The sequence below is a fragment of the Nipponia nippon genome, unplaced genomic scaffold (assembly GCF_047370975.1).
Source record: "Nipponia nippon isolate SJK-2023a ecotype South Korea unplaced genomic scaffold, ASM4737097v1 scaffold_2, whole genome shotgun sequence".
Lineage (NCBI taxonomy): Eukaryota > Metazoa > Chordata > Aves > Pelecaniformes > Threskiornithidae > Nipponia > Nipponia nippon.
Window position 1 is genome coordinate 32,065,158 of NW_028262336.1, and position 17,152 is coordinate 32,082,309.

The window sequence follows — 17,152 nt, forward strand, 5'->3', positions numbered from 1 at the left end:
TGACCATTAAACTAGCACGAAATCTTAGTTCTGAAAAGCCTAGACCACATTACAAAAAATATCTGTGAGATGATCTAGGCCAAAATGTAAGCATCATTTCCTGGAACTGGACCATTTGGATTATAGAACACCAAGAAACACAGTGATTCCATGGCATATAGCTGATTATTAACAAATATTTTTATGACAGACTTATTTGGCATTGTTACACTGAATCTTTGAGTAGCAGCTACAAGACCTTTACCTTGGAGCGATATGTTGCACTTAAAGAGTACATATGCCTTTATATTTTGTAGGTGTGTTTACATACTTACACACATATTCCTCATGATTTTCTTAAATATCTGTACATATGCGCACCTCCACCCCATAAAGTATTCTATATAGAAACGTAGGTGTGAAAAAGGACACCAGCAAGTACGAGGCAAAAAGCTGATACCTAAGAGAGACTTCAAACTCTAAACAGTAGTGACTTGGTGTCAGCGAGGATGGGTTTTTGAGTGTCCTGCAAGATGTTGTTTATCTTGTTGCTTTCTGAACAAATGGATCCCATATCCTGTAATGGAAGGAGAACTGACACTTCCAGAAAGACCTGTCTATAGTCATTTTCTAAGAGCCTGATTTTCTTAGGGAGATGAACTGGATTTGAAGAAAAGTTTAAATATGTTGTGACGTGTGCAAATGAATAGGAGAGTAAGCAGTCCGGAGAGATGGCCTACATGCTAGAGCACCTTTTAGCAAGAACAAGAACTCCTGCTCTTCTATTTCTGTCAGTCTTACATTGGGCTATTCACATTATTCACATTATTGCAGTCTCTGCTAACTATTGAACTCACAAACTTCTAATTCCCCAAGTAACAACTGAACAAAAAAAGCCAATCCCAGTGATGACTGATAGCTGTATAGTTAATGACCAAACAGTAAACAAACCCCCAAAGGTTATGCACTCCTTAGTTCCCGATTTAGCATTGGATGTCCTCCCTATCAGAAAAATCTTCTATGAATCCTAATTATAAGGCCATATATTTTAATTTCAAGTGGTCATTTGCTCTACTAGAGTTGGCTGAAAGAGAAAGCTGTTGTTTTATTTCCTTATTATGTATCTGCTTCTGCACCAAGCATGTACAAAATTACAGTGAGCTTTGCTACTAAGTTCAGTCTAGTACAAGCCCTGCCTTTGCAAGCAGTAATTCCATTTCTTAATCATGTATTATATAAAGGAATTGCTTCTATTGATCACTTTTTTTGGACATAGTTTGTGTAGCAAGCTCAGTCCCTTATTTCCTAATTTAACATAAATAACTGATTGTATGGAAGAGTAAGAAGATGGAATTTCCTAGAGGAATGCTCCAGGGTCACACAAGAGAAGAACCACCTTCTAAGGTTGGGCATTATCTTCCCTTGAATCATTAGATAAATGCCTGGCACTGAACCATAAATATTTGTGGCTAGATTAAATATTTAGAGATGCTGCACAACTCCTATTATAGCATAGCCTTATGCCAAAACTTCTTTGTTCACACAGAATCCAAACGGGTGTATAGAGGATTACACTTCCAGTGAAATCTACCAGATAACTGATTCACCTCTCTGGCCTTGTCTTTATTTGTGTGCTTTAGAACCAAATAGCATTTTAATTTTCCTCTTTTAAATCAACCTTCAAAATGTAGAGCATAAAATACATTGCAAAATACACAATGATCTATTAAGCTATGAACGACAAAAGTGCTTCCAAATATCCTGGAAAAATTCAAGCTAGTTATGTCTGCTTCAAAATACTTTTGTTGCCTTGAACTTTTCTTTTTCAGCTAGAAGGTTAGAAACAGTAAGCGTTTTTGCAGAATGTAAGCATAAGAGAGCAGGGTGAACTGGAAAAGAAGGAAGACAAACTCTAATAGTTTGCAACATACTATTTGTAAACAATACTGTGACCTTGTGAACCTGTGTAAAGGGGCAGGACAGATACCTTTGCAGGGGAGCTATTTAAAGTTTGGTGGGAGAAGGAGGTTTAAAGGAGGGGGAGGAGGGAGAGAAGTCCCTGCCTTGCAAATAAATGTCTCCAGGAAGTGCTCACAGGTACAAGCAATGTGAAATGCTTTTTTGTATTGTATTCACAGTGTTGGTGAAAGGCCAAGTCACAACCAAGTACTACCGACTACTGTCCAAGCATGGAGGCTGGGTTTGGGTACAGAGCTACGCTACTATTGTGCATAACAGCCGTTCATCACGGCCTCACTGCATAGTGAGTGTCAATTATGTCCTTACGTAAGTCAAAATACTTTGTACCATTACGTGTTATCAGTAATTGATTCATTTTGTGTGTTATCAGTAATTGATTCATTACTAATTAAATCCTTTAAGTTTGCTTTACTCGTGTCTTCCAGTATCATTCTGTGCTTGCATGTTACAGACACTTTTCTCTCCTTATATTCTCCCTCTTTTACTTACATTGAGCTAAAAAGAGCTAGCATTCCTGATGATTACCTCATACACCATATGCTTGAATGTAATACCACTTGTAGCCATTTGCATTAAACCTGGACCCCAGCTCTGTAATTAGCATCAGAACTGCGCTGGGGCTGTCCAGACACAGTGAAAGCTGCTGCTACCCAGCAGAGGTCACAGAGTCAGTTTGCGGGACAGAGACATGGTAGGAAGCGTTACTCCTACCAGGGACAGGTGAATCATCGAGGATTCCCGTGCTTGCCTTGGGTTGCACAGATACTCAGGGCAAACCTACATTCTCACAATGGCAAGTATCTCCCACTGAGCTGGTGAACGTACAGCGGTTTGGGTCTCCAGTTTATGAATTCAGTTCAAGTCACAAAGGTGTTACAAAATTCCTATCTTGATATAAACCTGAGAGAGACAAAAATCTATATAGATAAGAGGGATAAGTACCAGTGAAACAGGCTGTGACTGAACAGACTATCTGTGGGGAAAAGAAAAAAAAAAGGGACAGTGGGGACCCCTTGCATTGAGTAGTGTAAAAAAGCAGGGAACTATACACTCTTTTCTTTTGTCTAGACTGGTCCATTTCTTGTCTGGCTTGAAAGTAAGCTGTGTTTGCATGATGTGTGTGGTAGGATGATGTGTGTTTGCATATTACAATGTTGTCTCTGATAGCTGACTTTGGGGAGTTAAAGTGTATGAGTTGAGAAACCATAGGGTGTTTCCTTAAGCTACTTGAAGTAGGTACTCGGCTCCAGACACACTGGCTAATGCTGCCCTCTTTCCTGTACAGATGTGAGAGCCAGCAGTATGAGGGAAAGACTCAGCCCTGCAACCTCCTTGACTCCCATGAGTTGGGGCAAGTGATTTGAGTAAAAAGGAGGAAACTGTGCCAGGGATATATCAGCATATTCTTGAGGTGAATTTACTCCCAGGTTATTCACCATCAAAAAGTGATGGAAATGAGTTCCAGCTAGGAATTGAGAGATAAGTAGGTTTTTTCTCTAGTTATCCTTTCAAAAATATGCTCCGCTGTTGCTACTGATAAAACCAGGGGAGACCATTTAATCATCAGGACTGTATCAATTAATGTTTCAAAATATGATCCACAGTCTGTTCTTGATTTGTTTTTTAACCTCTTTTATACAGAAATCTGCCCTGTCTGTGGGACAGGTAAAACTGAATAGAACAGAGCAGAAATGAAAGACTAGAGATTGTCAGAAAAACAGCATTGCAGCTCCTGTGGTCTAGTTACAAGCACTTTGCGCTGACAGGAGAGGAACATTGCTCTTTTTCCTTTCCTCAGGGCTAATTGTGAGAGCCAGGGCAGAGACCAATTCCTGATTGAGAAGGAGGCAGATGAATTGAGCTGTGTCTTTCTATCAACTGACATGGATGGCTGGGATTCCAAACTACAGGGTGCCACGGATGGCTGAGAAGTTGGCACAGCTTAGGTTCAGAGAGCGGGCACATTTAGTACAAAGATGTTAACGCGGTTCCCAGTGGAAGGTTTGTGATTGATAGACTTGCATGGGGATGGGGTCAGATCATAAGATCCACTGCCTGCTGACATCCCCAGACTCACACTGCAGAGTCAGTGAAAATCTTGGAAGAATTAAAATGAAAACATTGTGAAAGCTAACATGTATTTTCAAAGGAGCTATTTTGGATTTGCGCGGTATGGTTGAGCATGTAATTTATTGGACTGTTCTTTTGCAGAGATATTGAGTATAAGGAACTTCAGTTGTCACTGGACCAGGTTACCATTTCTAAGTCACAGTTTTCATGCAGAAACTCAGTATCTACCTCGCAGGAAACAAGGAAAATAGTAAAACCCAAAAGTAATAAAATGAAGGCAAAACTCAGAACAACGCCTTACCCACAACAGGTAACTTTTGTAGCAATATTTACTTACCAATTGTTGTGGTAGAACGCTTGGGACAAGGTAGAGATCATCCAGAACTGAACTTACTGTAAAACTGACTACAGTATGCTCTGCCACAGGAACTCCCTTGTAGGCTGGAATACAATTAGACCCTTTTGTTCTTGGGATGGACAGCACAAGTAGTACAAAGCAACTCTAGCGAGTGATGCACACACAAAAACTTTTGGATTTGGAGTATATAAAGTACTTCAAAACCAATCTGCTTTCTTGGTAAAAAGAAGAAAAACATGTACTAAGAACAGCTGTGTTGTGAAGATTTGTGCTGGTGTAGAACGCATCTCATTCACTGTTGATAGACTGACTTCTTAATGTCACGTAGGTATTAGCAGTTTCCTTATGTTGGAGAATGCATCATGAGAATTAATCCTAGCAAACAGAGCACTGGAGTGGGATTTGGAATATCTCTCACTGTCACTGGGTGAGCTAGAACCAGATGTGAAAGGAAAGTATGGAGACTGTCCATAAAACTGGGTTGGTGAGACTGACACCCACCATGAGACATTCTGAGATTTTGCAATGCTGGAAGGGGCTACTATTACCTTAAACCAGCAGTGAATGCAGCTACATTCAACACAGTGAGAGCGCAAAAAGCATTTGGAGTCTGGAGAGGGGGGTGGGAGAGAGTGGGAAGAGAAAATCATTGTGATAGAAGCTGATGCAAAGGACAGATTTTGTGTTCCTACCATTCTAAAGCTTGACATGCCAACACACGCAAAATCACGTTCATGGTCTGCTACTCCATTTACCAGTGACTTCCAGTGCTTTGCAACGAACTTCTGCCCTCTGGTATTTGCAAATGCCTACACTTACTAGCTAAAATCCAACAAGCAAAATTATCAAATAAACCCTTAACATTAGGATGACAAAATAGTTTTTTGTTCGCGTGAAGGTAAAGTTATTGTGAAGATAAGGAACTTTAAATGCACTGGTAAGCCAGTCCCTTTAGCCAGTGAGATCACAGTTCAAGGAGGTCCAGCCTTGGGCTCCTGTATGATATGTTACGCGGTTTCATATAGAAGTTAGTCATTTAACTCTCTTCCCCTCCTTTTTTTTTTTTCTTTCCCTCAGCAATACAGCTCATTCCAAACAGACAAACTGGAATGCAGCCAGGTGGGAAACTGGCGATCCAGCCCTGCAGTGAACTCTGCCACCATTCAAGAACAAAACTTCCATTCAGAAAACAGTGAACTTTTATATGCCCCGTCATATAGCTTGCCTTTCTCTTACCATTATGGACACTTCCCTGTAGATTCTCATGTCTTCAGTAGCAAAAAGCAAATGCTACCTTCAAAGTTTGGGCAGTCTCAAGGAGCACCTTGTGAAGTGGCTCGATTTTTCTTGAGTACGCTGCAGACAAATGGAGAATGCCAGTGGCATTATGCCAACTCCTTGGTACCCAACAGCCAGTCACCATCCAAAAATCTTCCTGATCAGCCAGTGAACATCATCCGACATAATCTTGCACAGAGTTATGAAGGTGGGTGTCACTTTAAAAAAAGAAAAAAAGAAAAGCAAAGCTGCGGGGTGTCTGGGAAAGATTTGTAATTGTAGTTTGAAAACAGGAATTACAAGGTGTTTAGGAAATACAGAAAATCAGAAACAGTGAAGTGTAACTGCCGCTGTGCTTATAGTATTTACATGGTCATCCCTCTTCCCATTACCATAAGCACTTGATTAGGAATATTATCAAAGTATCAGTTATAAAAATGTATTCAACAGAATCACTTTTAGAACAGGGCAGAGATACTACCTCCTTTAACACTGGCACAGTTTACCTTCATGTTTTGCACTATCAGAGTTATTTAGTGGAATTCCTCAGGTAAGTCACTCCCAAAGTCAGAAAGAAACAAATGTACTTCAGCTGACATACAGAAATTAAAATAAACACAATCTATTTCCATAAAAATTGAAGGTTGTGCTTTCTGAGTGTCAAGCCATTCTGAATGTCTTTACCTTACAGTGAATGAGCAAATGAAATGCAGTCTTCTGCTTAATTTAAAAATGTCTTCAGTGCTCCTCCGCAACCAACGGCATCATCTCTCTGTACAGACGGTCAGCTCAAATACTTTGAAGGAAGCACTGAAGACATCGACTTCCCTGAGGTGGCAACCTATAAGAAATAACCTTGCAAAGCTATAAAGCAACTAAATGGAAACAAGCTCAAGACACACTCTAATCCTTAGATCTCATATACATTACATCTATCTGCATGCACCATTTTGATTAGTTAAAAATCACTGGCGAGGACTGACTGGTTGACATATTGTTATGAAGTTAGATAGAAACGCTCCTTTCTTCTAGCTTCATTAAGGATGGGACGGAGGAAGCAGTACTGGAAATCTAAAATAAAAAGGCTAGAAAAGATAGGCTCAAGATTCTTGAGTACCAGAAACAAGCATTTATTCTCTTAGGGACATGACATTAGATATCCTAGATCTGAAGGGAATACCTGCATATATTAAAAGCTGAGCTTGCTACGTCAGACAGAAGACAGTATCAGACACTGAATGTGTCTTCCAGAGGCGCAAATAACTTCTGCCCAGGGTTTTGTACTTCACAGGACCGTTTGATCTCACCTAGCTGATTGACCTCACCTAGCTGACCTAAGCATTTTATTTTACGGTTCTGTGTTTAGGTTGGAAATGAGCAAGACTGAAGCTCTTCTTACAGCCTAGTGCAGGTTAAATGCTTTTTCTGAGCTCATGCTCCTCTAATGTGCTGGCTTCCTTTTGTTGCCGTTGTGGACTGGGTGTGAAAAGGATAAAAAATAAGAAATGGTTGTATCCTTTCTAAAGATGCTGTATCTTTGTGGAGAAGAAATAAAAGCTACATCTTTTGAGGATAAGTATAAGGATTGAGGTAAATCTTGCAGATCCCCAGTAAGTCTGCAGGAACAAAACTATTCTAGGTGTACAGAAGTCAGTCCAGCTTTTCTCCTCTGCTTCCAGACTAACAGATGCCATGAGACTGACTGAGAAAGTAGATCCGCCCCTTGCTGGTCAGAGGGTGCCATCAGATACACTGAGAATGGATGTGGAAAGAACAGCCTGTTCAGAGAACAGCCTGCAAAACTGATCGTGGCCATAACATTTGCCAGAAAAGCCCAGTGAGCATAGCAGCAGACAAGCAATTTACCATCGGTCGGTTGATATGGGCAGATAACTCCTAGTAAATATATTGTCAGAAGGATTCCACAGGAATACTGTTAAATATGTTAGGGGAAAAAAAATCCCAACAAAAAACTGCAAGCAACTGCTGGTATTTTTCAATTGCATCATGCATGCATACCTTCACCATTTCCTCATGAACTGGAAAACGGAGCTGTGGTACCAGCGGTTCTTACTTCTGGTTCTACATCTACTTAAGATTTTATTGCTTAAGCTGGAATATGTGGGTTCTCTTTCGAGCACAGATGTATTTTAACGGATGTTTAGCTATTGGGCATTTAATGAAAACTGACTTGGTACAATTAATTTTCTGCAAAAGCACTTACAGTTGTACTGTTTAGGAAGGAGAAAAGAATATGGTCAAACTCAGGCCTGGTCAGAGATCATTGCTTGAGGTCACACACAGTGTTATGAGAGGGGAAAGAAAAACGGAGCCTCCACTGCAAAGAGGATTTATATCTGATTGTTACAGAGTTTGTTTCCTCCTGAGGTAGAATTGTTGTACTTTTGCTGAGGCTGGTGGCAGAAAAGAAATCTGAACCTTTGGAAGCAACTTTTTGCTTTGAATTGAAAGGGGCATCTGATCTTCCTTACATTGTCAACTGCTGCTTTTTCCAGCGGTTCGCTGAAAAACTGACAGCCAGTAAGCTTCAAAGCAGAGAGGATCTGCTTAGCATCATTATCTTCAATCCAAAGGCAATGCCAAATATGACATCTGGCAACCGGGTTGGATGCAAGGGCTATTCCACATCACATCCATAGAAGCATCTGCCAAAAATGCCGTAGGCCAGAGACATTTTTCTCTATGGAAAATAGCTTCTTTTGGAGAGATCAGAGATTTTAAGATGATCATGCCAAGCCATCAAAGCTCTGGAAAAGCACGTAGCAGATAAAACTGCCTGCAAATCAGATGCTGCTGCCTCAGAATCTGGTTTTGAAGCTTCTTCCACTTTTTTCCAGCTGGCCTAGTCATCAGAAAAGAAACTCACTTCAGAGAAGGCAACCATATTCTTAGTCAGAGAAGCTTCCTTTGCATGCTTGAACGGCTACCTTACTTCCGTGGGTACCACAGCACCCACTTCTCAGTAAGTTACGCTGTTGGCCAGTCTGTACTATCTGCGTGAAGCTTAGTGCCACTAATCATGCCAAAACTCTGGGAATGATGAAGAATACTAAGAAAATCTGTGAAAAAACTGTCGTCTATTTTCCTCCCCCAAACGAACTCCCCAGGTTTCACCTGAGACTACTGGACAAAATACACGACATCTTCTTTGAAAAGTGTATTCCACTAGAGACAAAGAGGGCTTGAAGATCGTGTCGTCTTACTATTGTTTTTGGAGGAAGAATAATGGAGAACATAGTAGTTACAACATCAGCCCATGCCTCAGATGATTTGCAATTAGGGTTCAGACCAGGACACAGCACAGATATTGAGCTAATCTAAAAAATATCTTTTTCACGGACATGGATGTTATTAAGACTTGTTGTATCTTTGCCTTGTTTGACACGGAGGAATATCAGCATGCCTTTGTGACACAGGAGTGCGTGACCTGAGCAGTACAGCAGCTCTGCTTGTTGGTCTTCAGCAAAACTCAGAGCGATTGAGTAATTGCTCCTCTTCTCTGAAGGCCCTCTTGTACAAAGGATTAGGAAACATACTGAAACATCATGGGCTACATGCCAGCATCCAAGTGTCTTTTCAAAACATACAGTAACTGTCAGGAGTACACTCTTCTGAGATTAGTGTAGATCAGAAAGCCCAAGAAAAATTATGCAAGACAAAGCATGCATGAAGAGGGCTTCAGCTGTGTCCTAAAACCAGACCAGGTTTTTCACAGACAGGATGCAAGACTCTGTTGATAAGGACTGCATACCTTTTGCAAGAAGATCAATGCTAAGTACCAGTCTTTCCTCGCTTTAACCTGTTTCCAAGATGCCTTTCTTTCATTTTTACTGGAATAGACGGGGCAACAAGAGAACAAGGAGCAGCTCTACCTATTAATGTCTTGATACAGAAAGGCATGTCTATGAATGAAATACCTTTTCTGCAAGCATCTTTCCCCATTGAGCACCATCCGACTGCACTATTTAAAGGTGAGGAGGGAATGCTCCTCACTGCAGCGCTATGTTTGACAGGGGAAAGATCGCTCCAGTATACTGTAACTATGAATAGACATGATATGTTTTAAACAAAGGCCAGTACCTGCTAGAGTCGCCTTCCTGTTCCCACTTGGATGGCTGGATGCTGAAATCTGAGCAGGCTGCCAGGTGATGGGGCTCTTCTCTCCAGGTTTTCCTTCAACTTGCCTGATCTGCACCCCATGCGCCAGCAGGAAAGCAGAGCTACTTGGCAAGAATTAACAGAGACATGATGCCCGAAGGACTGAGTTCACTGTTGCAGTTGTAGGCAGCTATGAATGGAAGCAGTGTAAGTAGGTATAAAGGGCCTTCTAGAAAGCTGCTATCACTCCGGTATGATGTACAAACATAGATGTGCAGTGTATCTACCTCACTTGGCATAGCTGAGTTGCTCTGGCGGAAGAGTGGTCCGGAAAGCAGCCCAAATTAATGCACTGACTTCAACGGCTGTAAAGTCTTTTCAGCACTGGAGAAGTGCAGAATGCATGGGACCCCCTGCACCTGCTGAGGCAGGTACGCTGGCAACCGCCCGCACCCCAGATGGGTGGGAGCAATGCTGGGGTGCTGCCCTTCTACAGCAACACAAAGCAGCTGGTCAGCTTTCTATTAAAAGCTCTGTATGAACCCCGCCCGCCCCAGGAGGAGTCTGTCCCAGGGCATCCTTGCGTTTTTGTCTGCAAAGGAAGACAAAAGCAGGTTTAAGTCTAGCTCCAGTAACTGTTCTGAGTGTGAGCGGACAAAAACGACTGTGCTCTGTTGCACTGCAGACACGACTTGCTTATCTGTCTGGTCTAACTCCATGAATGTGCTGACAACTTTAATGGAAGCCTGCAAACAATTAACCAGATGCTTACCTTCTTCTCAACAAAAGAGATGAAAACCATGTTTGAGAAACAGGATAGAACAGAATGGATAATATCCTGTAAATCTCCCAAGTATGCAAACTACTTCTTGGTACCAAGAAGGCAGCCATCAGCCCAGCAGAATTTGAGATTACAAACATGATGATAACAAGACGGGGGCCAAGTGGTTGCTGTGATGCTTCAGCTTCTTACAAGCGTGGGCTCTAAAAACGGAAAAGGAAAATCTTTTATTCAGAGATTAGAGTACAGCCATCAAGTGACAATAGTCCATGCTGCAGTAAGAGAACAAACCCATCACTCCTGTGGGTGTCTCAAGTCTGAAAAACACTAAAACCAGTACCCTGGATTAGTTAAACCATAGTAGTTATATGTCAGTCGCTCTCAGCATGTATACTTATTTCATAGTAAAAATGCCAAACGTGGAGTTACAATTATAGCAGTATAATTACACTGGTACAATTTCCCAGTTATACTCAAGCATGTGGCTGAATTCCTGTTTTGATCTAAGAGGGCCATTTTTCAACAGCTGATGAGAATTCAGTTTACTTAGGACTGCATATACTTCTCGGTACAAAATATGTACATGGAAATTAAAAAGAAAAACTTGAAAGGTTGTTGTTTGTAGGAGGGTGGTGGGTTAATCAAGAAGAAATTGGATCCAGATTCCTGTTTAAATTCTGGTGTTAATTATGTGGTGCAACTCCCTCTGAAATTAATGAAGCTCTGCATATAAAAAAAGGTACAATTGAGGTATTTCTGCTTCTTCTGTTATACATGAAGGCTCTGCCAGTCTACTATAGCACAGGGAATATTTAATTATTAGTGGGTACAGTTACGTCAGCAACCACTACAGGGGAACTCCAAAACTTTTAAGATGTTGAATAAAATTTTTAGAAAAACAGAAAATCCCTTTTACAAAAGGCACTTAGGTGTCCAGGGCTTTCAGCGAGCATAACACAAAACAGAGTTTAGGTTTAATTTGAGAAATTTGCTAAGTGCCTCATTTAACCTTTAACATAAAACTTTCAAATATGCCTTGGAGGAGAAGTATAACTGTCAAACTGTTCATACAAGACAGCGCCAAAAAATCAGTACTCGCCTAATTTTAGCCATACTGTATAGAGGTAAACCAGCGGCTCTTTCTCTTACCATTTGAAGACAGGAGCGTACAAAAAGGAAAAGCTGCATAAGCCAAGCAGAAAATGATAAAACCAATTCAAATTGTTTCAAGAGTTCAGCTATCGTGCAGAAACTTAAGAGAAAAGTAAGATTACTCAATATATTTTAGAGGAAAAGCCTGAATAGAAATCCTAGGTTCATACTCTCTTGAAAATTTAAGAATCCAGCTCCTGATTTTCCATGCATACGCCATTTAGTCCTCCCACATTCAAACAAACGTTCTCAGTGCATGTTGTAAAATACATTTATATTGTACATATAGCTTTATTACACGATAGCACCTTAAAAGCAGAGATACAGCATTCCTCAAGAAGTATTTAAGTTTCTTTTCAATAGGTGTTTTTAATATCTGATGCTAGTTTTTCAAAGAGAAAAAGCAAAGCCTTTAACGTGACGCAATCTAGATCTTAAATATATCACAAAGAGATGCCATGCCTTAGATACTGACACGTCACTATCTAATCCAACACACTCTTCTTGCCTTACAAGGGTAAGCGTCCAATAGACTTCCACAGTGACAGGAAGAATAAATTCTGGTTTACTCTAATCACTGAATCATTGACATTTAATAAATGTTTTCCATCCTTTGGTGAATCGTTTGATAAATCTCTGAACAGACCTTACTTAAGGTCAAGGTTTTTGATAGCAGGTCACATTCCCAAATATTTGCGTTAATTTCCCCAATTTAACCATAGTAATAATGACAGTGATTTATAATTATTCAGTCGAATAAACAAATGGGCATTTCACATGGAAAACCTTTACAGAAGTGTTCAACACTGTTGGCCTTTCTGAATGGGTTGGGTTTGGTTTTTTTTTTTTTAAATTTTCAGCACTGTCTCAAAGAGACCTATACAAAGCCACGGAGGCAAACGGGAATGTCTCTGATATCTTCACTGAGACTTGGATCTGGCCCAAACCAAATGGGTATTAATGTTGAGTCATGAGAAGTGCTAGAGTCTAACTATTACATGAGCTCATTGTCAGTAATTAACGTGTTTTCTCTTTCCTGCAAGTGCCCATCTCAAACAGAAGATACAGCCAAGATGCTCTATCTGACAACTTTACAAGCTGCACAGCACCCATGCCAGGCAGCCGCTACAAAGAAGAGATTTATGATTCCGGCATCGTGAAACCCAACAAAATAGAAACCAGGATTCAGCCACCTCACCACCTCATTAAAGAAGAAAACAAGTTAGCTTTTAACAGAGACCTACAAGAAAAAATGAGCATTAATGAAAGTTCTTTCTCAAACTCAATAGCTAACTCCTTGCTGCCAAAATCAGAATGTTTCCAGTCTAAAGCTATAGGACAATTAAGTCATCTCCTGCCAATGCCCTCAGTATATGAGCAAACAAGAAGGATTTGTATGAAAGAACCCAAATACGGGCATATTGGTCACCACACTACAAATCTAGATGAACTGGAGAGCGATGAGAGAATGACTGTAAAGCTTGATCATGACTCCGAAAGCGAACGTGTGATGGATGTGAGACCCTCCGGACAAGTTCCATTTGTGCTTTTAAATTATCACCATGTTTTAGCCAAACATGGTACATTTCAAACTTCATCATGTACAGCCACAGGACACGTAGGAGAAAATTACGGATACAATTCTGAGGAAGTAAACACATTTATTTACAAAAACCAAAGCCCCTCATCAGCTTCTTCTCCAGAAACCCACAAGGAATCTGCACTACCCCATTATATTGGAACTTCTGTAATAATAGCCAATGGAAGGTGACGGTAATAGAGGAGTATTTACATTTAATTAAGAAGCCAAACTGTAATGATTTGCAAAACGCATGAGAAAACATGGTTACATTTACTGAGCATAGCTGAAGGTCAATGAGGGGCAGACTCGTGTGTTCCTGGCAAGCCACGTGCAACAGTACCTTCAAGGTCAGGAAAAAACCCTACATCTAGCTTCAGTGCTTCGTTGTCACAGATCAAGCTCTGGTGCCAGTGAGAAGACATGTTACAGATCTTATTTTTGTTATTTTATAGTGTGCAACAAAATTAAATGATAGGTGTTATATGCAGAGATTTATATGAAGAACATTTTTTTCCTTAAGCCCTCCTTCTCAAAATACATTCAAGATTTTTTTATCATTATCATAAACTATACGCTCTAGTTTAGGTATTTTTGACAAACTGTGTGAAACCTTACATCAACTCTCCAGCCACGTGTTAAACATCCTGACAAATGAACTTTGTTTAAAGAGTGGTGACTTTTAGTACCCATAACTCAGCTGTACTAACTAAACAGAACTTTTTTTTGGAAAAAGCTTATTTATTAATTACCCAAAAGTTTTTAAACTAAATAAATCAAACCTAAATTTGATTTATTTAACATAGATTTCAGTGTTCTGAGATTGTTAGCACCACCATTTATCTTGACAAGGAACAATATGACAGATTAATACATACAAAGATACATATTAAAGGGTTACAGGTCTTGTCATGGCAAATTGGGACAAATCACATAGCAGGAACTAAAGACTATTCCCCATAAAATGTTGAAATAAGAAAAAGAAACTTCTAAAACGTGTGTGCCACTGACTATTCTGGGAGAAGGCTGTGCAGATTTTCAAACCAGCTAGTCAAAAATACATCTTAATAACAGCACCAGAGATGTTTTCCTTATAGTCAAGGCAATAATGAATATTTATGCTTTATTTTAAACTTACCAGTAGCCTTCTGAAGTTTGAAAGGTTCAGCTTTTACTGCACTGAACTTCCTTAAGCATAAATCTCATTGTCAACGCAAAGGTAAGGTTAATATTTGACTGATCCGTGCACTTCGCAAATAATGTCAGCGGACAATCCCAATACAGAAAGGCGAAAGTCATTGCACAACCACAAACCCCAAAGTTGCACTTGAAGTAAAGCAGAGTTGGAGGACATTGGGGTTTGGACCGGAACGCTTTGCGCCCATCTCAATTTGTGCTAATAAACTGTAGCAAGTGAAAAGCATACAGCACACACTTATATTTTGTCCAGCCTGTTAGGAATAGCTACTCCCCCGGTTTTACTTCTTCGTAGAGTTTACAAACGAGGAGACATACGTCCCCGTGTGTGTTTAATTGACAAGTCAGTCCACTCTGCTTTTCGACCGCTTCCCCAAACATTGTGGGCTCTGGATAAAACAGCCAATGACTCCCTAAATAATAGCTGTAAATACCAACAATAAAGGTGGTTGTAGAGCTGCGTCAGTTATACTTAGCTATATTTCTTTGCCCAATTCAAGGCTAATTTACACTTTTAAAACTCTCTCTCTCTTATCAGACTCTCTCTAAAGAGACCTTCACTGAAGAAAGCGCTTACCTGCCTTGTGCAATATGGAAAAAGAGTTGCCTGTGGATCGCACCTTGTCAGATAAAAACGTAATGAAACACACGCTTTTAAAAATTACATGTTCTCCATTTTTTATATGCAGCAGTAATATTCAGCCACCTCCTTGTATGCATGAATATTGACTGCTATGAGTACATAAAAATACTTCTAAAACGTACGTTTCAAAACAATTTTCAGTATTTTTATTGCTTCCTATTAAAAGGTTAACAGAGAAGACTTCATTATGAGGCTAAATTGATGTTCACTGGGGAGCTCACAGTTGTCTTTTTTCATTTGCTAAAAAAGCATGAAAAATAGCTTTCGTGGTAAATATAACAAAGAAATACCTGCTCAGCCAGTACCGAGTACTGACTTAAAAAAAAAAGAGCAGGTCTAGAAGAGCATATTCCCTCACGCAGTGTAACTGCGCCCCTCGGCTCGGCTGACGCTAGAGAAGCGAGCCAGCCTCCAGGAGCGCGAGGAGTGACTGTTAATCGCCATTCGGACGTCAGAAATTGAAGCGATGAGACACAAGTTGGTTTTACAGTGGCTTCGGTTAGTAGCCCTCCAAGCCAGTGTTACTAATAAACGGGCCCAGCTCCTTGAAAGATACAATTATGCTGAGACTGGTACATTACTTTTTTAAAATTAAACCCATGCCCTGTAAAGGAGCAACTGACATTGTTTGCATCATTAAAAAGAAACCTGACACATACCTCTCATACTACACTTTTCTCTATACCTCGTTAGTGGCATTGCTGCACACAAAGTCAATCTGGTGTATTTTTCTGTTCTCATAAGTACTTCTCACTATAAAAACATGTTTTCAGGAACCTACAAATTAGGCTTCGGTTAAAAAAATGCCATTGATATTTTTAAGTAGAATACCACAAAATATTTTTCCAGCGTCTACCTTGTTATTCACACTTCCAGGCTTTATTCAGTGAGGCTGAGCAGAGGAGGTGTTCCATCACTCTCCCGCAGATGTTTTACAGTATGCGATATTCAGGCACGTGAGCTTTCCCTCCTAGGCAATAATGAATCAATTACGCATTCACATATGATAATACCAGGTCGGTTTTAGTAAAGACCTGTGATTAAAAAAGCAAATGTGTGAAACAGTTTTCCTGCCATTCCAAAATAGAAACAACAATTGCATGTTCACATCTGGAACGTGAGTAAATTATACTGAGAGAAAAATAGGACTTTCAGGCAGTTAAACTACGGATGCTCATAGCACACTCGTACTGCAGAATGCGGCACGGCCATTGACAGTGGCGATGTTTTTAATAATTGGAAAAAATTATGTCACAGAAGTGGAGTGTGAATTGGAATATATTATGAAACATAACCTCATTTCTCTCTGCCACCACAGATACCTTTGTCATGCGACTTGATGGGATTTTAACTCTTAGGGGAGTTCAGACCTAGCAAGGAAACGATACGGAGAACGAGGGAGAAAGAGAGCGAGAGGGGGAACACTTTACCAAAATTTAAAGTCGGGAATGTTAATCCCATGTTGAGGTCTCAAAGTTTTTATCCTATTAACAGAAACACTGCAAGGTAAATAAGGTGATCAGGGAGCAGACTTCTCTCCGGGTCGCAGTAGCCCTGTAATTTGAAAAAGGGTATTAAAGTAATTCAGTGAAATGAAGCACAGTGGGCAACAGATGTAAAACTGGGGAATACATCACTGAGAGAAAGTGCAAAGGAATGGGAAACCTGCCGGAATACCAGTATTCCTCTAAAAATCACAAAACAGGACACAAGGATTTTTTTCAACATTTCAGTCATACTTCAAAAACAACACAAAGAAAATTTTATTATTCCATTTTTTCCTGAACATTAGATTTTGCTTTTTTTATATGATGCAGATGAAAGCTATTTGGCAAACGTAGGTGAAAAAGCACGCAAAACAAACAACCTATTAATGCTCAGAATTATATATGTACTCCCTAAAAATGTAAAGCATTTTTGCTTATTTATTATGTAAAACAAAACTGTTAAAATATGAATAAAATCCTGTAGCCAAAGGAAAAGTGCGTTGGATTTCTTTTTTACTACAAAACACAG

The 17,152-nt window shown here is 40.0% G+C and overlaps 1 protein-coding gene across 3 annotated transcripts in view; it reads left to right on the forward strand.

Moving 5' to 3' along the window:
- SIM2 (SIM bHLH transcription factor 2) overlaps nucleotides 1–17,100 on the forward strand; it is a 62,794-nt gene extending 45,694 nt beyond the window's left edge. For 2 of the 3 annotated variants that reach the window (XM_087757969.1, XM_087757970.1), the window contains exons 9-12: nucleotides 2,118–2,265; nucleotides 4,171–4,339; nucleotides 5,465–5,873; nucleotides 12,761–17,100. In XM_087757969.1, the coding sequence (XP_087614095.1) occupies nucleotides 2,118–2,265; nucleotides 4,171–4,339; nucleotides 5,465–5,873; nucleotides 12,761–13,488 (1,454 nt within the window). In that variant the 3' untranslated portion in view covers nucleotides 13,489–17,100. The remainder of the gene's footprint in view (nucleotides 1–2,117; nucleotides 2,266–4,170; nucleotides 4,340–5,464; nucleotides 5,874–12,760) is intronic. The other variant, XR_015704812.1, reaches the window with a different exon arrangement.
- Nucleotides 17,101–17,152: the final 52 nt, after the last annotated feature.